General features: G+C 38.8%; 1 protein-coding gene across 4 annotated transcripts in view; it reads right to left on the minus strand.

The window, feature by feature from the left end:
* Positions 1-25,818, minus strand: part of ABCA13 (ATP binding cassette subfamily A member 13) — a 202,990-nt gene extending 177,172 nt beyond the window's left edge. For all 4 annotated transcript variants that reach the window (XM_074899474.1, XM_074899475.1, XM_074899472.1 and 1 more), the window contains exons 1-9: positions 25,571-25,818; positions 19,782-19,875; positions 17,920-18,043; positions 8,729-8,880; positions 7,822-7,850; positions 6,068-6,231; positions 3,662-3,777; positions 2,469-2,602; positions 538-702 (exon numbers count right to left, since the gene is read on the minus strand). In XM_074899474.1, coding sequence (XP_074755575.1) covers positions 538-702; positions 2,469-2,602; positions 3,662-3,777; positions 6,068-6,231; positions 7,822-7,850; positions 8,729-8,880; positions 17,920-18,043; positions 19,782-19,875; positions 25,571-25,639 — 1,047 coding nt within the window. In that variant the 5' untranslated portion in view covers positions 25,640-25,818. The remainder of the gene's footprint in view (positions 1-537; positions 703-2,468; positions 2,603-3,661; positions 3,778-6,067; positions 6,232-7,821; positions 7,851-8,728; positions 8,881-17,919; positions 18,044-19,781; positions 19,876-25,570) is intronic.
* Positions 25,819-25,906: the final 88 nt, after the last annotated feature.

The following is a 25,906-nucleotide window of genomic DNA, read 5'->3' on the forward strand; positions in this document are numbered from 1 at the left end:
TTTTTTAATGGAAAAAAAAACATGTTGCATGGGAAAAACATACACTAGTATTAAGGCAGCTAGGCAAGTGTTTTCCTTCGGAAGCATCGGAATGGTTTATCCTTTTCTCCATGCAACTACACATAGATCATCATAGAGACCACATGAATTAAAAATTAAAAATAAATTAATTGTATACTATATCAGTGGAGGCCTGTAGTTTGTTTTCAATTTTGCTCAAAATTCAGCCTCACTTGGGTCAGTAAATGGGTCTTCCATCTGTCAGGCCTCTGCAGCACAGTACATTTCACTATATTCCTTATTAGATTTCAAACCTATCTTTGAGTTAATGAGAAAATCTGATTAAGTGGACACATGGTGATAGATTATGCTTCCACTGTAACGTTTCTTTATAAAGATTACTTTGTCTTATTGGCAAGATGAAAAAAGCTCACAACAATAACATTTAATAGATAACTCAGATCTTTTAACTGAGTTACTGTTGACAGCCTACATGCAAAAATTAGGAATTTAATCTATTAACTTATTAAAGTGTACCTGTGCATAGAGTCTGAGCTTGCTGACAGCATGAACGAGATACAGTTTGGCCTCATGCCGTGCAGAAATACAGGCCTCTCTATTATTCTCTTTGCTTGCTTCATCTTCTGACATGCTGGACAGAGCAGAGCACACAAACTGCTCCAGTGTGTCTCCTGTGGGAATCTGGCAGGGACATAAGAAATGGATGAGTATCTCTAGAGAGCTGCTGAGTGTTATCCCTGCTATCAACTTACTTATCTGGTGAAAAAAAGAATATCACATAGCTTCCTTCAGTGAGAACAAACCCCATTTATTCCAGCCACATATTCTGGGGCACGTACTTCAAAGTACTCCACATACAGAGTGCTGTATAAAATACCAGTGGCCACACTAGGGTACTCATACAGCAGGCAGAATGATGGGACTTGTTTATACAGGTATTTTTCACCATGTATCTACATCAGTGTTTCTACTTCTACAGTCACTTGCAGGCTAGTGCTGAACTAACTTGACAATGTTACAGCACGCCTACAAAAGAATTTTGCACTAGAATAACTATATCGAAGCAACTTCACAGCCTTAAAAATTACCGATGCAAAAAGCATTCAGTACAATGGTACATCTCAACCAAAAATTACATGCAACAGACTAGTTTTAAATTGAAATTAGCAGGTTTCAGCAGTGTGGACAAGAGGCCAGAATTTTTTCCTCATAGTCTGACTTCTAAATTCCATGTTGAAAGCTTTATTATTCCCAATCATATAAATAGTATTAAAGCATACAAAAATAATTTTATATATTTTAAGTTTCCCTATTAATGTCTTTTTGAGATACTTTGCATTCTAACTCCTTTCAACTGTGACTAGAAAATTTATTAAAACCTTTGCAGATGTTTTGAAACTAAATGAGCTGGGGCATTAGATTAGAGAACTGAAGTGCTCAGAACAGACACTGTCCAGGCATCCATATTTCCCCTCATACTTTTTGAGGGTCTTCAATGCCCTAACCCAAGCACACAATATCAAGATATTTGTTTAAATAGCTAGTGAGTTGTCTGGAATTAGACAGCCAACCATAGCTACCGGGCTGCAGCTGAATTCAATTCAAACCAGATCAAACCAGCCATCACTGATATTTCATTAAAAGGCTACTGAAAAGTCAAAGGATTTTTATAATTTATCCCTTTGTGCAAATTAGCTCTTTTTATAATAAAGTCTTCTGGAGTACAACTCTAGACTGTACCTGGCAAAGAACAAACAGATTTCAGATAAATACAAACACGTTCTATTCAAAAACTATGGACTTTCAAAAGATGTTTCAACATTTCTGCCTTTCGGATCAGACCATCACAGCAGATTACCTTGCTCTAGAACATACATAAGAAAACCCTCTCTGAGAAAACGATTTTCTTCAATATTTGACACTTCACCAGTATATTTGAATAGTTCCACTGAGACAAATCATCAGTCAAGTATATTCATAACAAGACTGCATAACTGAGAAGAAAGGAATCCTGACATGCCTTAAGTTACACACAGAAGAGACAGGTATTCTTTGTCCAGCAAGCCAGATGAAAAATGATAGCTGCCAAATCCAGGCAGCTTCAGATTTCAGATTTAGTTTAAATATCTTAGTGGAGCAAATCCCAGAATTCTCTACAGGACTGGATAATAAACTCAGGACTTTGCCATACTCACTGGTGACTTCACAGAAGCATAAATTCATTCATGTACACAACTAGATCTATCAGCATCTCCATGTGCAGAAATTTCAGCTGGAGCTAAACACATTTATTTTGATGGGAATAAAGCCAGGATATTTAGCAGTCTTGTAGCTGCTTCACAAATCTAAGATATGACTATAGCTTCTGTAAGGCATGAAAATCCCTTCAGGGCACAAATAAAAACAAAGAGGAAAGAGAGGAACACTGAAATTTTTAAGTGATTTACCTTTGTCAATTGTGCTGTATAACTTAGCAGCTTCTCAACATGAAGATGGTCAAACTCAAACTTGGATTCAAGTTCTGCTCTCACAGCATGTGGATTCCACAAAATATCCCCGAGAGAAAGATTATACTGAAAACCTGAAGGAAAGGAAACCTTCTGTTTATATCATTCCTGCTTTTTATTCATTTTGTTTCTTGATGATTTATTTTTGCAAGATGATTTTTTGGGGGAAAAAAAAAATGTGTGTACATGACCACCAATGTCACTAGGATAAATCCACTGCTGCATTAGTAGTATGGCAAGGTCCATTAATCTGATGGTTTTGTGACAGTTGATATGAAAATGGTGAGAAGCCCCTGCACAGTGATTGCCAGCAGACCTACCCAGCAGGGTGCTATTCTGAACTGTGCATCTAATTCTGCACATAGTCATGGAAATGTGAGTGTATAGGCTCAATATGAATCATTGCTGAGAGGGAGAACACCAGGAGAGTACCAGAAGTACAGAGGGTGAACTTGAATTCCCTGGGACAAGGTCTCCAGCATATCACCTTTGTACCACTTCAGTCTTTGTTTTGAGAGGTGAAGTGAGATTTAGACTACATATAATTCTTAACCTGACCTTCCATGTAGAGCAGACAGCAGCTGCACATACAGTCTAATCATGTGTCACCAGACAGTTTGCCAGTGAAACTTGTTCCTGACGTTTTCTTGAGGAGTTGTCCTAGGGCCAGCCTACTTTCTCCAATTAAAGTCATCTCCCATACTCCAGCAGCAGATGGGAAAAGGTAGACCTTCAGCTGAGAGCAAAATTTATGGTAACAGAAGAATGAAGCTTAAAATAAAACAGCCATAATGCATGTCCAAAACAAGAGGCCATCCTTACGTCAAATGAAAGAAATTGTCCATTGTAGTGATTTGGGCACTCTCCAAAATTCATTACTAAAAGATCATTCTAAACATGATATATTAGACAAACGTCCTTTGTTTATCAAATAGTTGCCAGAGTCCAATGAAATTTAGTTATTAGTATTTTAAAAAAGAGATTAATAAAGAAATGTGTTAGCACTACAACATAGTTCAATTCTTAGACCTTTTACATTAGGAATTTAGCAGAAGGTCAGACAGTTACTGCTATTACTTATTCCTAGCATGCTGACGAGGTACTCCAAAGAAAATCTGAAGCAAATTCCTTACCTTCTAAGCTCTTATCCTGTATTGATGCAGCAGTTAAATTCAGTGTTGTTTTCACTGCTTCATAGAAACTTTGGCCCAATGGCATCATAGCCAAATCCTTCAATGATGCTAAGGTACTGAAAGTACAATTAAAAAAAAAAGAGAGAGAGAAAGGGTTAAAAATGAGAGCCAAAATGAGAGGCAAACCACCACAAGTGTTCTCCTAGTTATCCCCACAACAATGTAGGATGGACACAGAATACTTATATTTTACTCTCAATCTGCTGAGGAAAAAAAAAGAAAGAAAAAAACTTTTAAAGCAACAGAACATTTATTCTCACAACAAATTAAACAAAGCACATTACAGAAGTCATTGATAAAAATGTATCTCCTGAAGTACTTCCAAGTCCCAGTCTCAGTCACCTTAGCTGTGAAACAAACTTCTTTGTTAAAGTAGCTGTAATTCATCACAAAGCTTGTCACATTTACAAGTTATTTCCTATAGAGTGTTATTTTGCAAATAAGAATCAAGTTTTGTTAGAGTGGATCATCACTTTCCAACTATTTAACTTTGCTGAGTAGGTGTGAAAAGTGTCTAAGTACCTCTGAGTGACAGAAAACATGGTACAGCCTAGGATGTGGGAGAAGTAAATTTAGGAACCTTTCTGCTGACTAAATTCTGCCTGAGATAGGACATCTAGAAATGTATGTTAGTAATATGAAGCTAGTCAAGAAGTGAGAAATTTTTTCTGTGGCTTGCTTTTCAAATTGCATTAATTATAGCAAATTTGGTCACTGAAGGGCATCAAAGTCCTAATAAAAAGCAAAACCTAAATGTAAACATCTGAGTCTCCTCTTGTTAATCACTTGTGGGTTGACCCCAGCTGGCAGCCAAGCACCTACAGAGCTGCTCATCTGCTCCCTTCTCCCATGGGACAGGAAGAAAATAAAAGGAAGGCAAGACAACTCATAGATCAAGACAGTTTAATGGATGAAGCAAAAGTTGTGTGTGCAAGAAGCAAAGCTAAACATGGAATTTATTCACTACTTCCCATCAAGAAGCAGATGTCCAGCCACTTCCAGAAAGCAGGGCCTCAGCATGCGTAACAGTTACATTGGAAGACAAATACCATAACCATGAACACCCTCCACTTTTGTCCCCTTCTCACTCTGTCTGTGCTGTAGGGTCAGCGTAGAGAAATCACTGTTGAGATTATATTAACAGATTAATAACTTGACCCAGCACAGCAGCCAGTGGTTACTGTTACCTTTGCTTACTGCTGCTGAAGAACACTTGGACTCTGAGAGTTTGCAAACCTTTCAGAAAAGACTTCTGCTTTTGGGATATATGCACTGCAAGCACAACTAATACCACTTTGCATGTTAATAGTTCAGAGAACAAGCTGGAATAAATTTACAAATGACTTAAGCATAAGGGGACAGGCAAAAATCAAGGCCCAATACAGTTGCAATCTACATATTGTAATCAAGAGAGACTTATTTCCCAGTTTAAAAAAAAAAAAAAAGCCATCATACCCTTCATAATTTTTTTATTAGGAAAAAAAAAAAAAAAGTGGGATACTAAAGGTGACAGAATCAGCACAGTAACTTCCGATTCAAAGTCGCTGGGCCCCTGCCTCCCTGTGGGGTAAGGGTGGTAAAGTTCATGGCTGGTCTTGCACAGTCAGCCATGTTCAGTGGCCTCCTCTAGCCTTAAGTATGTTAGTTGGCTACAATGACAATTACCTATCAACCTATTACAACCAACTGCTCTGGCAAACACAGGTCTGACTTTTTCCTAACAATTCCCTTATTTTACTGAAAATTCCTGTAGATAGTTGTATTAGCTGTCCTTCTGATACTATGACTTCCTCTGAATCCAACTGTACTTTACCCAATGCAGAAAACTCACATTCAGAATACAGTCTCTGTGGGTTTTTTCTTACTGCTCCACTTCTTGCAAAAGAACAGCCAAAGCTATTTTGATAGCAAGAGGCTTAAGAAGCAAAATGAAGTAATTTTCCTGATACTGACCAAGTGCTACATATGTATTAAAGTAATTAGAATCCAAACTATTATTTTCTTATATTCATATGTAAATATTCTGTCTTTCAAAGACTTCCAAGGCACATTATAATTTTCAAAGCTGTATTATGTGATGGGCTAAATTAAGGCATTGCTAACATGAAGTTGGAGACCCCTAATGAATCTCTGATGAGTTTGATGGAGATGAAACATACAGTTATGAGGAATCAGAATGGGTGAAAACTCCTACCACACCTCTTATAAAAGCAGAATCCAGTCAGCAGAAGAAAATTCCAGCTTCTTTACACCAATAAGGATGCTTGCTTTATTAAATAGCCAGTGAGAAAAACAAGAATCACAAGTAAAATAGTAAAGCACTTTCAAGAACGTAAAAGTACTTACTTTTCAATAACTTTTAGGAACTGTGCTATGGCAGCTAACTCATCTTCTGTATAAAAGGTGTTCAGTTCAAGGCGAGGGAGTGAATGTAGAAGGTTCCAGAAATATGGTTGCTTGTACAGGTTTTCTGCTCTAGAAATTATTTCCTCTGCTTCATTCAAATCCATCTTTATGTGAAAAAAATACACTTCCATTAACAGCAAAAAATAGCAGGTGTGTGTTATTTCCCCAACCCTCTTGAATTTTAAACATTTAAAATATTTTTTTTCCAAGTGGAAACATATCTCTAGCTTTAGTAATTCACCAGATCATTCTGATGGTACTTTGAACTTATGGCAGCTTTGTTTTAGATGTCTTTCTGTGCTCCAGTGGAAAATGGGGCTGGGAGAAAAGCTAAGCAATCTCTTTCTGCTCAGAAGTGTAACTCTTTTCCCAAGAAGAAGGATTATCTTTGAGATCTCAAACACAAGGAACTCTCTAGCCCTGCAATGAATTTCTAAGTTTAGGGTATAAAGACCAAGGGGCTGCCAGGGACATGCCATCCTTGCCTCACAGCTCCTTGGGGGATATGGAGCAGGTGTCAAATAATAATTGATAAGCATGACTCTAAAGATGAACCGACTGTTGTAAAACCACTTCTTTTGTAGGACTACATTTTCAGATGCCTATGCAAAATACAGGATCTCTCATACTTGTTTATTACACAGTCCTTGTTTCTCTAAATTAATGTTTCACTAAGGTTCTTTTAGATAATGCTAACAAGTATGGTTTATACAAAAAGAAGCTTGTGTAACAAGCTCCGTTACTAATAATGATAGTCTACTTTCAACTAAATATTTTTAATGTTGATAAATACATGCCTTCTATTTTATATTCCATTCCTGAAGTGAAATTTCATATTGAGACAGCTCCTTTCAATCTAGTATTTCATGAGGAATTTAAAAATGTTACTGTAAAAATGCCATCTGATTTCAAATTATAAATTGGAAATCTAAGTTTCATGAAGTAGCGCTTACAATCAATCAAATATGGAGAAAATTACTTGTAAAATATTTTTAAAGTTAAACCAGTGATATGTGAAGGGTACAAAATTGGCAGTAATGGAGATCCAGTACTGTGCCCATTCAGCCTTCCTCTTTCTGTTGAGTTTGCAAGGGTGAAAGACTAATGCATTAGGGACAGCACAAAGACCAGACTCATTTCACATAAACTGCCAAAGAGATTCTGGAAGGAATTATTCTCTTGCAAATCTGTCTTCCTTCACCCCCACTTGAGTCTACTTGCCATGTTTACTGGATCACAAATCTGAATTTAAAGTAATTTCATCCAAGGAAGAACCTCATCTTTTCAATCTCACAGCAGTCCTCTTAAGTTTTGGGTTGGGTTTTTTGTTTGTTAGTCTTTAATAAGAAGTACACATTAGGGTAAGAGTTCCTTACAAGATGCTTTGTAACATGATTTTATACAGCTACACAAGGTCTGGCAGATGCACTTTTAAATTGCTCTTAATGAGCAACTAGCCTTCAAGTAGCTGCAGTCTTTAGCTACTAACAACCTAGACTGGTTTAAATCAGTAATCTAGGTATCCCTGAATTTCTATCAAATTTACAAGACATCATTTTTTCCATCAACAACATATCAATATTTTTAAAAGATAGTTTACTGAAACTTGACAGGATACAAGTTTCTAACCATTATAATAAAGATGCTTCAAAATCCAGAACAGTAATTTAGAAACAGACTGTAAAAATACTTACAGCAAGAAAAGTAGTGATGTTATGGAGCCCTGTAAAATCAAATATTTTTCTTTACAGCGAAACATTATTAACTTCAGAAAAATCAGTTTTTAAGCAACAGTAAACAGTGCACAAAGTCCATTTCTACAGGATTAAAGGCATGTGAAATAACTAATACCCTAGAAAGATAACAATCCACTTGATTTTCTGTTCTTTCCAATACTTTTAGTATTATCACAAAAAAAAATTTAAAAGAAATTGCTTATCATTAACTTTTCAGTAAGTCAGAATGATCACATCAACACTAGATGAACGTACTAGCTCCCAGACAACCAGGCATAGAAAATGACTGTTTTGCCTAGATCTTTCTTCTTGAAAACTCAGCCAGAAAGGCAGGGTAGTAGTAGGTCTTAAAAGCCCACCTGCTAAAGCATCAAGATTTCACAACATGGGCGGAAAGAGAGCAGGAACAGACCTCAGTGTTTCCAGTCTCACTCTTTTAGTGCAAGACTGACTTGTTTGCCTAAACGTCACCAGGTGTGAGCTACTGAGGTTTTCTGTCCCTATACTCTCTAGTAACAGAAAGACCTGGGAAGACTTTAGTCCTGATAAATTACTTTTGAATGCATGTTAGACCAAGTAACCATGTACTCAGATTATTAATCCTTACCTTTAAAACTTTCCCCTCACAATATATCATTAACTATCAAGTAGTAGAACAAGGGCACAGTTTTAGAAAGCTAACTTTTTTCTGATAATTCATTTTATGATGGACACAGTAATAGCAATCATAAAATTGGCTTTTTTTCAGAGCTGCTTAAAATTTTAGTTTATTCATTTTATTTTTAAGATAAGAGTATTCCTTTGTTTGATGGTTATCCCTACCTGATAGACAAAGCAATTCATCATTAGAAAGATCACAGTTTACCTGAGAACTTTGAGTTTTCCTCCCATAGCTTTTCTAAAGCCATGGCTTTCTCTGTGGTCTCAATAAATCCCTTTGCAAGTTCTTCTATCTCTTTCATGAAGTCTAGATCAGGTCCTGTGAATCTCCCTGGTCCACTTTGGATGCCTGCAGTACTTTTTCACAGAAAGAAATGGGACAGGGGAGGTAATTGCAAACTGGAAGCAAGTACCTGAAAAACGTGTATATACTTATGGCAGTATTCTGATTTGTTTTTTTAACTACTATACATTTACACAAGTTTTATTTAGTTCAATTCATTAGTATGCAAGTTGCAGCACTGAATGTCAAAACCTCAGGAAAGAGGGCAAGGAAAAACTGCTGAGATAGAGCCGCTCACTTATGACAGTAACCCAGTTCTGGCAGCAGACAAAACCAGATGTATCCAAAGAAGTCTTTGATGTTTCTGGAAACACTCAAGTTTTCTCCCCTGGTTTATCATGAGTCCAGGTGATAGTTCTCTGACGGCCTGTAACCTGAAGTAAAAGCTTTCCTATTGCATCTAAGGCAACACGCTGCAACCAGAACAGGTAAGTTGATCAATGTCACCAGATGAAATATAAGTAAATCCATCTTTCTTGGCCCAGAAGAAAGTTGATGGATTTCTTTTTAGTTAGTTTACTAAGCAACAGAACTATGATAACAATTCCACCACCTTAACTAAAAAGCATCCACACTAACAAAAATATACTGATTCCAGATGACATGTTCCTCAAGGTACTTTTCTACTTGAAAAGTGAGAAGAATGGTGTCTCTGGCTACGTATTTTTCACAGAATCACAGAATCATCTAGGTTAGAAAAAACTTTGAAGATCATCCAGGCCAACCATTAACCTAACACTGACAGTTCCCAACCACACCATATCCTTAAGCACTATGTTGACCCAACTCTTAAACACCTCCAGGGATGGGGACTCCACCACCTCCCTGGGCAGCCCATTCCAACGCCCAGCAACCCATTCTGTAAAGAAATGCTTCCTAATATCCAGTCTAAACCTTCCCTGGCGCAACTTGAGGCCATTCCTTCTTGTCCTATCGCTTGCTACTCGGTTAAAGAGGCTCATCCCCAGCTCTCTGCATCCTCCTTTCAGGTAGCTGTAGAGGGCGATGAGGTCTCCCCTCAGCCTCCTTTTGCCTTATGCTGACTCACACACAGAAAGTGTCTGTTGTTAGGAAAACCTATACAGTTTGTATCTGGGATATGACAGCTTCTTTTTCCAAATACATTCAACAACCTGTAAAAATAGTATCCTATTATCACTATTATCACTAATCAGGTTTTCCCCTGATTTTAGTTTACAGCTAAAGCCCTGGTACATGTCCTTTCTATATAATCTCTATCATACTCCATCTGGTGGCTACTCAATAGCACAACCATTTTCTAACAATACTTTAACAATTAACTCAGAAGTCAGTCATTTAAACATCTCTTTATAAGTCAAAATTACTTAGACTCTCCTAAGGCATCATAAACAATAGAATAATCATCTTCAGTGTGTTACTAAGCAGTTGAATTCTGGTTTATCTTATAAACAATAATTGTTCAAACAATATTAGAGTGAAATCCCGTGTAGCCAAAATATTGCTATTTTTCATTAGAAGCACAATTAACTGTCACGTAAGCCCCATTTACAAAAATATAATAAAGATATGTTCCTTCCTTGTGAAACATACATGTAAATATTAGTTTTCAGCCCAGTTCATACTTACTAGTAAAGAAAAACCTAATGAGTTAGATTCACAAACCAAAGCGAAACATCAGCCACTACTTTCAAGTCTCTCATTTCTCTTTCTCTCTCTCCCTAATCCTCATTTGTTCAGACACCCACAGAGCTGTCTGCAACTTTAAATTTAGGGATGAGGAGAAAATTTAATCTTAAAACAATCAAATTCTTGATTGTTTCAGTGGAGATTATTTTGATCCCATCTTGGCTGACAACCAATAGTATTTTGAAAAACTCTTTCACCAGCCTCAGACTCAATGGATTAAAGGCAGAACAATCCTCACCACATTTTTTCCCCCATTTTAAATGAAGTTTCAAAAAAACAGGTTTCTGTTGTTCAGAGGGCAGCTTTTAGGATAATCAATAGCTTCAATTTAGCTATTGCTTTTGAAAACTATCATATAAATTCCAATATTACTAACACACCTACTGCCTGAAATTTCAGCTAGAAACACCGGTATTTGGCAAAGAACAGGAACACTAACTACATACTGAAAACTTTCTAGCACTTTGCTTTTTGAGCATGAACAAGTGGTCAGTGCTTGACCAGAATAACAACCACCGCATTGGTAGAAAACACAGACCCAGTAGAATTTGAAAAAGCAATACTCTAGCTCAGTTTCCACATAATTTTCCAAATATTTTTTTCCAAAATACTTGCTGAACTTTAAATTGACAACTAAACTCACAAAATAAGGTCACTTAAAATAATGACAAGTTTTCAGAGAAGTGGAGCATAAAGGCAGTATTTCAACCCACATTGTTTTCCCTCCAAACCACACATAAACCTTGCATGCCCACGTACAAATCTCCCAGTTTTGGAAGCATTGCAAAAAATAATGCTCTAGGGAAAAAGGACACTTTCATTCACATAGGAGCATATGACTAGGCTGCAGGGCTGTTGGTGCTGCCCAGTCTCCCTGCCAGCAACAAGTTGCACAGATAACAGTGACTGGGGGAGTCATTAACACTCTCTCCTCTACCCCCATCACTGACTGCTGTACCTCAGATTTGCAGAGCTTGGTTTGATGAAGTACAGGAGAACAAAAAAAACGCTCTTGGCACCTAATTTTATGTTATAGTCACCTACCTGTTTGATATATAGCAGAAGCACGCTTGATAACACAGGCTGAATTGTGTCAACATTAATTGCTTCTGTTAATCTGAATCTCTTGTGAGTAATCCCAGCCCAAAAACCATTCAGCCTCACATTGCACAGAGCAACAAGCAGTTCTCAGAGCAAGCAGGTAGCTAGCAAATTTAATAGATAATCAGAGTCCTTTCAGCAGTAGCTTTTGAAACAAAAGGAAAACTGAACTCCAACACCCCCCAATTTGAAGGATGAAAAATTCTGTCTGCTCTTGATCACTTAGCTTCCAAATGTTTCACTGATGAAGCTTCCTTTGAACTAAGACATTGGGCAAAAGGCTTCAGATCATGCCGTCCTGTGCTCCCACTGTGCAAGGCAGCAGCAGCAGCAGCCTGCTTAGCCCTCCTGCTCTGCCCCTTGCCCGAGCAGGACAGTAAACTCAGCCGATCTGTCCCTTCAGTGTCTCCAGGTCTGAGGGGTGGGAAGACAAGCTACTGCCCTGGCAAGGGGTCCCATGGAGTACACGGGGAGGGACTGGGGAAACGTTAAAGAAAACAGCTGGCAGCACTCAGAGCATGGTGGCTCTGAAGAGCCCCATGGAGAAGTGCAGGGAAAAGCAAGTCAGTGGTGAAACTAGAGAGTAAGCTGGGAAACAGTAGGGCTGTGGAGATATTTAAGGTATGGGAGAAGGACCAAAAACAATGCATAAAGCTTCCATTGCAGAAGAGTATGTGCAACCTGAAAAACTCATAGAAAGCCTCTCAGCAGGACAACAGCAGTCATTTGGACGTGCTGTTTCTTCACTATTAGCTTTATGGGGATTTCCAGGGCAGGACCAATGTCAGCCAGCTGCCACTGGTGCCCTTCTTTTGCTGTCATTGCCACAGCCCTTCCTCTGGTTACTCTTGGAACTAAGCGCAATCTCCTTTGGAAGAGGAAATAGCAACAGGCATTATATTAGTTATTAGGCTCAGTTTTATGAAATAGATTAATATATTACAGAAGTTCCACTTGCTGAATATCCATGCTAAGTTTTAAAGTATTATATATTTTTTTTATATATAGTAATAGGGGACCATATTTATCTCCCAACAAGAATGCTACAAGATACTACTAGTTTCTTAATTCAGCACAAGTTACACATAATTGCAGGAAGATGTCACCATCTTGCCAAAAAGATAAGAAACTGGACTTCAAAACCAGCTGCAGGGACAGTCAAGACAAGCAATTTTCAGCCAGTGTGCCAACAAAAATACTTAGTTGTTATATGGCTAATCTCCCAAAGAGCCTTCAGTATGTCATTTCCAAGCAGAAGACAACATAACTTACTTGTGTATATAAAAAGGAAGTCAACAACAGCAGTTACTAGGAATAATAAAGAGGAAAAGCAAGGGATGACAAAGAGGACAAAAGGAAGAAGCCAGTAATTTGTAAAATACATACATAATTAGAACTGGCATGTTAGGAGAAGGGGGGGGTGTATATACTTTTATATATATATATATATATATAAAATTTCATTATCATCCATGGTAACTCTTCCCTTAATTGTGCATTTCAAGAAATACTTGCAGGAAAACAGAGATCAAACTGAAGACATACCTTCACAAGTTTTCACCATGACAAAACTATGCAACAGAGCAAAAAGACTGCAACTCTGAGCATGTAAAAGCAATTGCAATTTTCTAAAGAACCAGAAATGCTAATTCTGTCCAAATTACTCAGTTACTTGGGATAATGTTTCAGAGCTGATCTGAGATCACAGCTACGATGTGCAATGCCATTTAGACTGGTGATTTTCATAAGCTTCTCAGAGAACTCTTTTCTGAACCTCACTCCTGTCACCACATTAAAAATTTATCTCTAAAATTGCAAAGCCCCAGCTGTGCTGGCTCTCCTTCTGCACTATCTTAGGACATCCTGGAGATATGACATCTGCATCAACACCAATACACATGCTGGACAATAACCTGCTGCATGTCTGTCACAGAAGGATCTTTCCCCTCCATCTTGCATACCACTATAAAGCTTTTAAAATGCAATGGATCAAAAAATACAAAGGACTAAAAATTACAAACCACAAAAAAAGTGGTGTTCTTAATTGGCTATAAAATGGAGAAATTTCATGTTTTAAATCCCTTTTCTCTCCAACTCTGTGATAATCTATAAGCAAGATCATGAAAACTGTTTAGTTTTCTCTTCCAGCTACATAGCACAAGACTACAAAAGATGGCCCAGACCACACAGGTTACTATTCCAATAAGCTTCTGCAGACATACAGTTGTCTTGCAGAATTATTTTATTTTTTTTTCATTTAAGGATACAGATTTAAAGAAAAATTTGACCCTCTAAGCAATTCTTATGCAAATTCTATCATTGTTTTGGTTTTTCAGACCAGCTCTTGTACATGAGCTCTTCTGATACTTCTCCACTAGAGAGCTGCAGAGGCCCAAGTATCAGTAAAACCAGTAACAAGCCCCAGTTTGAGTGTGGCTGCTCCAGGAGGGGGGCCAAGCTAGGACCTGAGGCAACTCTAGAGAAGGCCAGGCCCTCACAGTCCCCAAGGATCCTAGCCAGGAGGCAAACCTGGCAGTGGGTCAGAGGCTCCAGCAACAGCCCCAACACGACAGGATGAGCCCAGGAGTCAAGTCAGGTGCAAAAGGAGACAAAGCTACCACGTGGATCTGAGTGGTTCATCCAGGAGAAGATGCCAGAGACAGACCTGGTGCTCCAACACACTTACAGGGTAAAGCTGCTACTACCCGTAGCTAAATAAAGAGAAATAAATGAATGTGCTTAAAAATAAAGTTTTGTCACCTTTGTAGTTCTAAGTCCAAGTAAACCTAGGCTTAATTTTATTTTAGGTATTGAGAAGTCTAACAAATATAGATCTAGGAGTCTGAGCTGCAAGGGTAAATCTCACATTCTGCAAGATTTGCAGTGAAATTAAGAGTGCTAAGAATATGTTATGTTTCCATGCACATGCACTCGTGTTTGTGGGTATAAGGCCATAGGACACTGTACTGCATGGGTTTTATCTTATTTTCATGCTCTCAATTTTACTCTGTGCTCCATTAAGATGAGGTGGGGGGTTCAACATTCTAGAAAGAGCAGGGAAAAACATCATTTGCCATGGAAGCTCCTAAATATTTCCTTACTCCTCTGAAATACTGCTGGGTGTAAAAGTCAAGGGAATCAAAGAGCTGCAAGACAGCAGCTTCTGCAGTAGCTGAAGAGAAGAGCAAGGAGCAAGTCCTTGAAGCTGTTAAAAAATATACGTTTTCCAAGGCATCAGAGGAGGTGGCAGATTTTGCTGCAAATCAAAGCTAATGAGGTAGTTGTAGCCTTCACCTGGCTCATCTTCTCACCATGTTGGAGGCTGTTAATTGAGCCTGGTGCCTGAGGGGATGGCAGCACATCTATGAGACCATGGCCTGCACCAGGACGACTTCAACCCCTGGCACAGCTCGCCTCATGGAGCAGCCCTGCTCAGGCTGCACACTGACAAATAGTTATTTGAGTGGTTTATAGCTTTCACAGTGGAGGTTCCAACAGAAGTCACAGAATTACTTTTTCCAAAAGATAGCAAATATGCTTCAAATGATAACACCAATGTAGCACATACTGTGAAAACAAATGGGTTGTGTCCATGCAAACTATGCACAGTCTTCAATTTACCTTTAATAAACACATTGTTGATGCAAAAATGTCCCCGAAAATTATTATAAAGAACCACCTACGGTTTGATATAAATCCTCGAAGGGAAGATATCTGATATTACTGTTCCAATGCCACCCCTTCTCTCCAGTCAACACTGGGACATTGTAGGATTCGGTTGTTTGGCTGATCATGTTGACAGTTGGTATTCCTAAGGCTGTTGGCAGCCTGCATAAATCAGAGCAGCCCTGAGGCTGATTTAATTTATACTGATGGACCTGCTGCAACAGACTGACCTCAGAATGAACTTCATCCTACCTTTTTACCCCTTTTCCTTACCTAGGCTATATGCTACTCAGTGTAGCCTACTGGGTGTACAAATATACACACATGCATGCATTTTATTTTTCAGCTGAAAAACTGACAGCCACTGAATAATTTCTCCAATTCTTAAGTAGGTCTAAGACTGCCTCCAGGAAATTCTTTCCTACTTTTTGTTTGAGCTGAAATATAATTTGGACAGTTCAGTTAAAGCTGTGTAAATAATCATGCAGAGCAGTCAATATAAGTCACAGTTTCTAGAGGTTAAACACACTTCGATGGCATCTGGACTAGTGATATAAACAAGAAAACTATCCTTTCAGGAAACATTTTTTTTAAAAGCCAACAGTTATTGTAACCCTATAACCCAGTAATATAGTATTGCCACTACAGGTAACAGGCTACAGGCTTTGTCCTGAGTTTGCAAGACCATGGCGCAGAGGTTTGCTACCTTTGCTTTGTCTGCCTGAACTTGTCCTAATGTGCCTGCAGTTTTGCCTTTGACTTGGTTTAGGTTTTTTGTTTTGTTTTTGTTTTTTTCCTGGTGAGATAGCTATGGCTATTCGATTTACTTTCATTTGTCATTGTATAATGCCACCATAGTTTTGTACAGACAGTAGTAACAAGTGATCATCTATGCAAAATGAGGTATTTATGATTAACATAGTAAAGCAGTGCAGAGGAACACAGGCCCAGTATAATAGAGGCCTTGAGAAGTGGGGACACAGGATGCACTGTACTGGAGTACAGGTCCGGGATGATAAGAGATGAGGCACAGGCTGGCACTGAGGATCCCGTGGCTCTGAACAACTCACCAGTAGTAAGTTAAAATGCAGAACTATAGCCGGACAAAGCCAATGTATGTGTATCAGGAAAAAAGAACAGGTATCTAACATGAAAAGGACACCATATACATCCTGAAGTACCCTATAAATGAAGATGATTCATAGAGATGCAGACCAATGAGACCAAGCAAGGTATAAAAGCACATTAGCAAACATGGGACCTCAAGTGAGCCCTAGAGTGAAAAGAAGCCATCAACACTTGCCATAACAACCCCACCACCACCAGACTGCAGCCACTGACCTTATGATTCAGAGCAGCAGTGGAAAGGTGAGCATAACCCCAGTGAAAAGAATGGAAATTAAGTGGTTGTGTAACAATTTTAACTGTATTATTTGGAGAATTTTTGTTTAGGGATATTACTGCAATACTGCCATTTCTGTATATAAGTATTTTGTGTAATAATAGATCTGGACTAATAATGATTTGTGGCTTAAACTGTTAAGATTTTAATTCTACTAACAAATTACAGCTTTATGTAAAAGGTTTTTGCTCATATACAAGCTTTATTTTGCATGGCTTTATGCTCAATCAACAGTTCTCTACATGTATAAATAACTAGAACACACTGTCTAGATCAAACAGTAAGTATTATGGCCTATTACTGTTATACTGAGACTTGCCAACTCGCTGCATGCTGAAGTTGTTGCTACCTATAAACCTCTACAATAATAAATCATGAAAACCTGATGCTCTTTCACACTTACCTAGCTTAAACCTCTAGGATCTTTTTTGGTAGATATTCTCAATTTTCTAATAATAAACATACTTACATACACACATATATTCTGATTAGCTCACCTTAATTTGATTTTATTGTTATATAATTTGAAAGGCTGTTTACAACTACCTTCATCAGCCAATTTTCACGTGTCTTTGAATCTCAATGCTTTTCAACATTTTGAAGTAGAAGCTATTACTACATTTCTTAAAGAAAAAGCCCAAATTCAAGTTCATAATTTTTCTTTCTGCATTTTGGGATCCTGTGACAACACTCTCTTACAGACTACTTTTTCAAGTTCTTTTTATTACAGAGCTTCTGATACTCTTTTTGGCTCTTTGTGGGTCTTACTCAAGAGTTATCCTTGTTTTGCTTTTCTGTGTTTACTTCTCCCGCTATATACAGTCCCAAACTACTCAAAGTTTAAATCCATGTATGATACACATTTTGTTGCTCAATCTCACCCTCATGTAATAGAAGACTTTCTAGTGAAGGATAAAAGTATGGTCTCATATGTCAGCAGTGAAGGGCAAGAATATCACATGGTACCCCTCCAGTTTTCCCCAAAACCAGTTTTCAGTACCTAATAACAGCATGAAATGCCCATGCAAGGCAAACAAAAATTAGGAAGAGGCATGATTAAGGACCTACACCTTTTGCATTCATAAGGACACTGAAGGAAACATTTACCATGGAGTGACAAAGCTCCTATTCTACCTGCTACAAAGCAATAAGAACCTTTGCTGTAGGAAAAGATACACTGTGATACTGACAGCTCTGTCAAATTCATATAACTTACCTTAAGCGGTTGTTCTTCTGTGTTGTGTAACTAGTATTCTTGCATCTTGAACCAACATTACAGAAAAGGGTCCGCATGAAAGGATAAAGGCCCCGACTCGGTAAATCCCGAGCTTCTAAGTAACCTAAAACCAAGTAGCGGCAGAATTAAAACCAGTGTCATTTTAGTTACAAACCTGTGCCATCACACCATGTCCCCTTCTAGAAAATGGCTTTGTCACCTGAAAACAATGAAATTGTATCAATGGCAGATGTCCCATTTAAGAACAACTCATTGACAACAGAAAATTAGTAACTTCTGTGTCAGACTGTAACAACAAGGTGTTAGATTTCAGGGCAGTCTTTGAAAACTGGTTTTCATGGTAGTAACACCATTGCAACATCATATGCTTGCTAGCCTCTCTGCCCAAAATTACTTATGACCCAGATTAGAATATAGACTTCTTCATAAAATAGTATTTCCTCTTTCCTCCCAGGCTTTCATGAGATGACGAACTAGTATTCAGCAACGTCTGAATGTATAACCATCAAGACTGTCTAAACAGCAACTTTTCTATATCTCTGGAATTTATCCATATCTCTCCATAGTTTTGAGAATTTAAAATTCAAAATAGAAATCAACTTTTTGCTTATTTTGAAACATAAGGAATAGCTATAGGGTTCTTATTTAACTGAATTTCTCTGTTTAACACAGCTTAAATTATGAAATACCTGAAAAGTCATTCCTCTCTTCCTCTGGATAACCTTCTTGTCAACTATTATGTCAAAATTAAGGGAATAAAACAAGGAGATAACAAAGCTAGCATTTGGGCTAGCACTCTTATTGAATATTCAGAATCAAAAGATGCAGAAGTGGGGAATTTACTGCATGTACATGATACTTAAAATTCTAATTTTATTTAAGTTCAGGTGCCAATATTTGAGACATGTACCATTAGAAACTGCACTGTTACTCAAAACATCATTCACTTCTCAGGAACTCTGCCTGATGTATAAAACAATGAATTTTGAGTTGTGAATGACCAGTTCTATTTGCAGATGAGTTATTTTTACTTAGCACAGTCCAGTTCATATTGTAGAAAGCTCTCTGATCCCATGCACTGGATCCCTTTTTGTTAAAACAAAGCAGAAGTACTCCAAGAGCACACTTTATGTACTCAAAACATTAGCATGCATTGCATCCTAGTCCAGACTAGAGCTAGTCTAAAGTAAATGTATATAGGGCAGGCTAGATTCTTGCCAGATGCTTCACTCTACAGATCTGTAATTGTTTTACCAAATTGATTTCTAATGTAGCTAAAGCTGATTTATCCCCAGCTTACTGATATCAGTGAGTAACAGAATAATAAACTGAATAAGCTCTAAAATCATAACTTCATTGAGAAAATAATGACTTAACATTGGACAAGATAAAAGCAAAAAGAACTTTATAAGGTGCAGGTAGTCATAACTTTTGAAATGCTGATGGAAATTAAAGAATTTATTATTTACAAAATGTTCATTCTAAATCCCAGGAAATGAGTAGGGATAAGATTCATACATTAATATATACTAAATAATTATCTACCTCTGAGCCAGTCATCTAAACTCCATTACTCAATGGAAAGAAATAAGTACAAATAAAATCAAAGTAATCCACCTTACTCCAAAGTAAATGTCTAAAACTGGTCTGACAAATCAGACCTTAAACTTTGTATTTCTTTCCTGCCTAAATATGACTTGACAAGATTCACTCCCACTATAGGATTCTTTACATTGACTCCACTACATTTAAGTCCCCCTTTCTAGGATATCTTTAATATTTTCTAAATACTTCTTCATGCAGAGGCAACCAAAATAGAACACAGGTGAAGCAAAACATACAGTTTTCCTTGTATTTGGGGGGCTCCTGCAAGCGGATTGCAGCCAATATCAAGAAAAGTACACATGGCCAGAGTATCTCACTGAGAGACAGGATCTGAAAAGGGAAATCAAAACATTGTCAGTACTATAGAAAACAGGATTGTGGAACAAATCATTAAAATTCATATATCTTTTAATAAAAAAAAAAAAAATCCCCTCTACAACTGCTTACAGGAAAAAACATCATTGAAAGAAAATTAGTAATTAAGACTATTTAAAATCTTAAAACTGCCAAATACACTGCCTTCAGAGTGCAAAAGTAGTTTTCAATTTGTCTATTTACAGCGTTTGTAGATATTTCCCTCTGGTCAACACAGTGACAACATGAAGACAGCAGCATCCAGCTTTCCCATACCTGGGCCTTCTCAGAAGCCAGCAGCATTCTGCACCTTGCTGCAACTGCTCCTGCTCCCTGAACCCTGCCTGATAGCATACCTCCTTGTCCTTCCCTGGCTCCCTGAGTGCTGCCATTGCACCCTTTCTTTCACCTGCAGTCACCTCTCTCCAAAAGCTACCCTTGTCACCTCCAGCAGCAGAGTGATATGACAATAAACTAAGGGGCCTGAGGCTGACCACCACCACTCTTCTCATTTCCCCACCTTCCCATTTCCAGGGCCACAGTGAGAAGACACCCAAGCTGGTGTACGGAGGGACTCACAGATTTTGAGCATGTCTCCTCTGAACAAATTGCATGTACACAGTATGTGCTTGAGCAGCCAAAGAGATTACACAACCCCCCAAATGAAACGCACAAAGAAAAAACAAACAAACAAAAATAATTTTCCCAATTTTCAGTTGAAAATAAAAGGAACCGCCATTCAACCAACTTTCAGGAGACTTAACAGATTCACTCATACAAGTGCTAGGAAAGTGTGAATATCAAATTCAGTAATAGAAATGTAGAAATTACAAAGAACCACACTAAAGATCTCCCATTAGAGACTATTAACTCCTCCACATCATATTGAGGACTTTTATTTCTAAACTGTCAGAGTTGAATCAAATCCCACTGGGGAAGCAATTTCTAAACTTGGGCATGTTAGAAAAATACCTGTGAAAGTAACATAATACTTAAGAACAAAACCCAATAGCAGAGTCTTTCCTGTGGAAAGACTGCTGAACACGAGGCAAGGAACTAAAGGCTTTCTGAAATTTAGGAAAACTGACATTTATCTAAACTGAACACACTCCAAAGCCAACGGGAGCCAACAAAAAAAAAAACAAAAGCAAGACCCAGTGCTTTCAAAGTTTTAAGGAGCAGTGAGGGCCAACTGCTCTCTAAGGCACAGGGTGCCATACCTGGTAACACCTCCCAGCAAGGCAGGGTCTTCACCAGCTGGGGACCTAGCCCACAGGATGCCCCAAGGAGAACAGGGCAGGCTCAGGCCTCCCAGCCAGCTTCAACCAGGAGTCCAGATCTTCAGGCAAGGTCACAGTGATGAGGTAAGACCACAGTCAAGCCAGAAAGGCAGTAGCCAAACACAAGATCTGGGCTAGAGAGCAGTGCTCCTCCAACTTCATCCAGACAAGAGCTGAGGGCCAGAAGCCCCATTTCAGCTGAGTCTCAAGCCCAGGTGAGGCTGGTCAGGGTCACTAAGGCTTAACAGTGCCCCCAGGGCCCTAGCAGCAGTCTGTGGCCATACCTCCCATGTGGGATGAGAAGGTCCGTGCTGTAAAGGGGTGCCATTGCTGCTGTGGGCTATTTTGGAGGGGTGGTGTGGAGCCAGGTACAGCAGATGAAGAAAGGGATACTACAGAAGAGATTTGTAGGAGATGTTACCAGGATGCCATTGAGGGGCTGGAAAGGGTCAAGTCTGCCCCCAGACAGTGGCTCAATGTCCAAGTGGTGAGCAGTGACAAGTGGCATTCCTCAGGGGTTGGTATTGGGACCAGTGCTGTTTAACATCTTTGCTGGCAACATGGACAGTGGGATTGAGTGCACCCTCAGCAAAATTGCTGATAACACCAAGCTGTGTGGTGCAGTCGATACTCTAGAAGGAAGGGATGTGCCATCCAGAGGGACCTGGACAGGCTTGAGAGGTGGGCCTGTGCAAACCTCATGAAGTTCAACAAGGCCAAGTGCAAGGTCCTGCACATGGGTCAAGGCAATACCAAGCACAAATACAGGCTGGGCAATGAGTGGATTGAGAGCAGCCGTGCAGAGAAGGGCTTGGGGATATTAGTGGACAAAAAACTGACTATGAGCCAGCAGCATGCACTCACAGCCCAGAAAGCCAGCTGTATCATGGGCTGCATCAAGAGAAGTGTGGCCAGCAGGTAGGTCAAAAGAGGTGATTCTCCTCCCTCACTCCACTCTCCTGAGACCTCACCTGGAGTACTGTGTCCAGCTCTGGGGCCCCCAACAGAATAAGGACATGGACCTGCTTGAGCGGGTCCAGAGGAGGGTCACGAGGATGATCAAGGGGCTGGAGCACCTCCCCTGTGAGGACAGGCTGTGACAGTTGGGGTTGTTCAGCCTGGAGAAGAGAAGGCTCCAGGGAGACCTCATAGCAGCCTTCCAGCACTTGAAAGGGGGCCTACAGGAAAGATGGGGAGGGACTCTCTATCAGGGAGTGAAATGATAGGATGAGGGTTTTAAACTGAAAGAGGATAGGTTTAGACTAGATCTAAGGAAGAAATTCTTTCATGTGAGGGTGGTGAGACACTGGAACAGGTTGTTCAGAGAGTCTGTGCCTGCCCCCTCCCTGGAAGTGTTCAAGGCCAGGCTGGACAGGGCTTTTGAGAAACCTGATCTGGTGAGACCTGCTTATGCCTTTCTCTGTTAGAGTACCATGAGTCTGGGTGTTGGTAATAGTAATTGAAGAGAATCTAGAAATATTAAGAAATAATCCCATTGTCCACATTGCCATAGTCTAGTCTGCTTCAAATGTCCTTGCTACCACCTCAACCACTGCCAGGGTAGCAACAGCAGCAACCACGCAGCTGATGACTGGACATGAGAGAGTCTGAAATAGTTGTGGTTTTTTTCCCCAACCCCCAAAAAAGCCCTTAGCAGTCCTGTCTTTTGGTAAGGTAATGACTTTTTTTAGATGAATAAAGCAAACCCCACTCAGCTGGATTCTTGCAGAACATGTGATAACAGAGGAGTAAGTACAAGAACTGAGAAGGCAGCTGCAAAAGCCACCACAACCGGCTGGGCTGAAGTGAAAATAGTTTGGAGGACTCAACCCATCAGCATGCTGCAGATATTAATCAAGCAAAATTAATCTTATTGAGCAAGTTATTCATGGTTAATGTGGGAATTAATACTGCTGTATAAAGAATATTCATGTTCAAATAGGAAAGGCACCAACAGGAGAAGATCCAAAGAGAGAGCATTGGAAAGATGACAGCCCTTGAGCAGCTGCTTTGCCCAGGCACTGAGGGGAACTGGGGTCTGAGTGCTCATGCCATTCTGGTAAGTTGCACCTGGGAAGAATGGGAAATTTGGTAATGGAGCTTTAGGACCTGGCTGATAAAAGGGAGATAACTTTGTAACCATTCAGTGTTATTTTATTTTTAATTTTTTATACTGATGTAAAAATACACATGTGCAAAACAGATGGCACTCAGCAGTAACAACTTTTAGGAATGTTTATATCTTTTAAAGTGTAGAAGAAAGGACAGAAGCAGGGCAAAAATGACAGTGTAGGGGCAGATTAAGTATTATACCACTATTTTCTCTCATGCTTAACATTAATCCAAAAGAAAACTATTAATAATACCAACTTTTTTTTTAGTATATGCTATGTTTCTGTTTTCTCCTAATAGCAGCATTATCAATTTACACACATTTCACAACATGATAATAATCCCAGTTCTCCTCTAAATTAGGGTGTTTGAGCAAGAGAACTTGGGAATCAAATTACATCCTTTACCTAGCTGCAAATTTGTGTGGTAATCAATACCATATAAGCAATAGTTAAGAAATGCAGTGATAGAAAACTTATGTAATTCCGTTGCCTGGTAGTATCTATCTCCTGAACTTCCAGAATCTGTAGTTCAGAAGCAAAAGCTTCTGAAAACAGAAATGAAAAGCTATGTTCTACAGAACCGAAATTTCAAACTTCTGGTGATGTCCAAATGTACATATTAACCTGTGATGCCTTTGAACCATGTTAGTAAGAGGCACTGATGCCTGTCTGAATTTCAGTCAAAACTCTTTACAGAACTCCTACGTCTGTTAGAGTCCCTTCATCCTTTGCTGTGTAATATCAACTAATGCCACATGACACTCATGACACATCATTAGTTCAACAAACCACACTTGACTTCTAGCTCTGAGTGCTGAGAAAGAACCATGAGCAGACAATTGCCTTTTACAGATAGATCTACACAATATGATACAGAGCTGAAGCATGCCAAATCTTTCAGAAGATGCTTCTCTCTTCAGAGCCGCAAGGGTCTGACCTGTCCTTTGTATAGGTGAATGATCCATGCAGATTTCTCCTTTCATAACTGCCGATGGAGTGCCTTCATGGCTCGGTGTTTGCACAATGAACACATAAGGAGTTTTTTCAAATTCCTCAGGGCAGCTCCTGGCTCTGAACAGGCAGCATTAAGTTTGCTTTGGGTCATTCATTGTAATTCCTGGTTTGGGGAAGTCTGTATCTCAGTGAACTCTCTATTCAGGAAAGCTACCAATTAGGCAAACTTAAAACTTACATGAATGAAGATTTTGTCCTTCAAAAATATGTAAGAGGGAAGACTAGACAGAGCAAGAAGAGAAACAGCTCAGCATGGAGGTGAACAGGATATACTGAGAAGCCACTTAATGCTTTTAATTGAAGTATGAGGAATAAGGAGCACAGAGAAGTGTTTAGGAGTGAGGAAGAATATAATTAACAGTTTCCCTCCCCAGAAAAGTCTTTCATATTAAAAAACACTACTTGAAATAATTTGGAAAATAAATTCTCTTTCTAAATCACAATTGTACTTAAGTGAAATATATCTGAAATGAAAAGCTGTATGTTCATTTAATTGAAGTAATCCTATCCAAAGCAGCCAACGTGCCTCATTGCAAATCCCCACATCATCACAGATGAAGGAAATCAGTGAGAAACTATTAATTGAGGTGACTTTTTTCCCACAAAAATGTTATATCTCACTTGGGAGTATTTGCTTCCTCCTAGCTTAAATTAAAGAAATCCTGTCAATCACAGTAAAAGCAAACAATAACATATCATCTCATATTTGAAAACTATTTTAATTTTGACTGCTGTTGAAGTAGCTGCCACATTCTTCTGCATATTGGAATTTGAAAGGTTAAATTAGGCTTTGTAGAGTGGATAAGAAAGGAAAGTTAGACGTATATAAAACTTTAATATACAATCCTTGCATTTTCCATATCTAGATTTTGATCACAGTTGTGCAAGTTTTCTTACATTACCAGTGATACCTGTAATGTGAAGAAAATTGATTTTTATCCTCGCCACTGTTACAAGCATTAGCAATATCTAATGATAATTAAAAGATAAGCTGCAGCTCTTCAAAACTTTTATGAGATTTCTTATCTCACTTGTAAATTGGGGAGTATTGCTGTATTCTGTCATTTTAGAAGTAAAACACACTGTTCTTCTCTACTTATGTTTTCATCAATTAGGAGACCAAAGGCAAAACAAGAACCAGATGAAGCCAGCCTATCTTTAACAATCTGCAGTAGAAAAGGGAAAAACAATAGATACACTCTTTCCAGCAGATACTAAAAGATGATTTAAAATATCCTTTTCTTACAGTTTCCAAAAACTCACCGGTTGCCTCACACGGCAGAGCCAATTCTTCCAGAATAGAGCCTTGAACTGGTGTACAGCATGCCCCATGTTGTCTTTTCTTTCCTTTATCCACTTGCAGAGTGGCTTCTTAAGGACTTTCTAACTCAGAATCATCTCCCCCAGCAGTCTGAATGTATTATTCAGAAGCTGATTAATTCCAGCACTAGAGAATGGTGCAAGAGATTTGCCTGTTTGCAGAGAAAAGATGAGATTATGTTTCTGCCTCTTGTTTTGCATTCATCGAGGAATCTCATCTTTCCATTTGATTCTCAGTGCAATGAACAGTAAGGGGATGGGTTTGTATAAATCCCTTCA

This window comes from Athene noctua, chromosome 2 (assembly GCF_965140245.1).
Source record: "Athene noctua chromosome 2, bAthNoc1.hap1.1, whole genome shotgun sequence".
NCBI classification, from domain to species: Eukaryota; Metazoa; Chordata; class Aves; order Strigiformes; family Strigidae; genus Athene; species Athene noctua.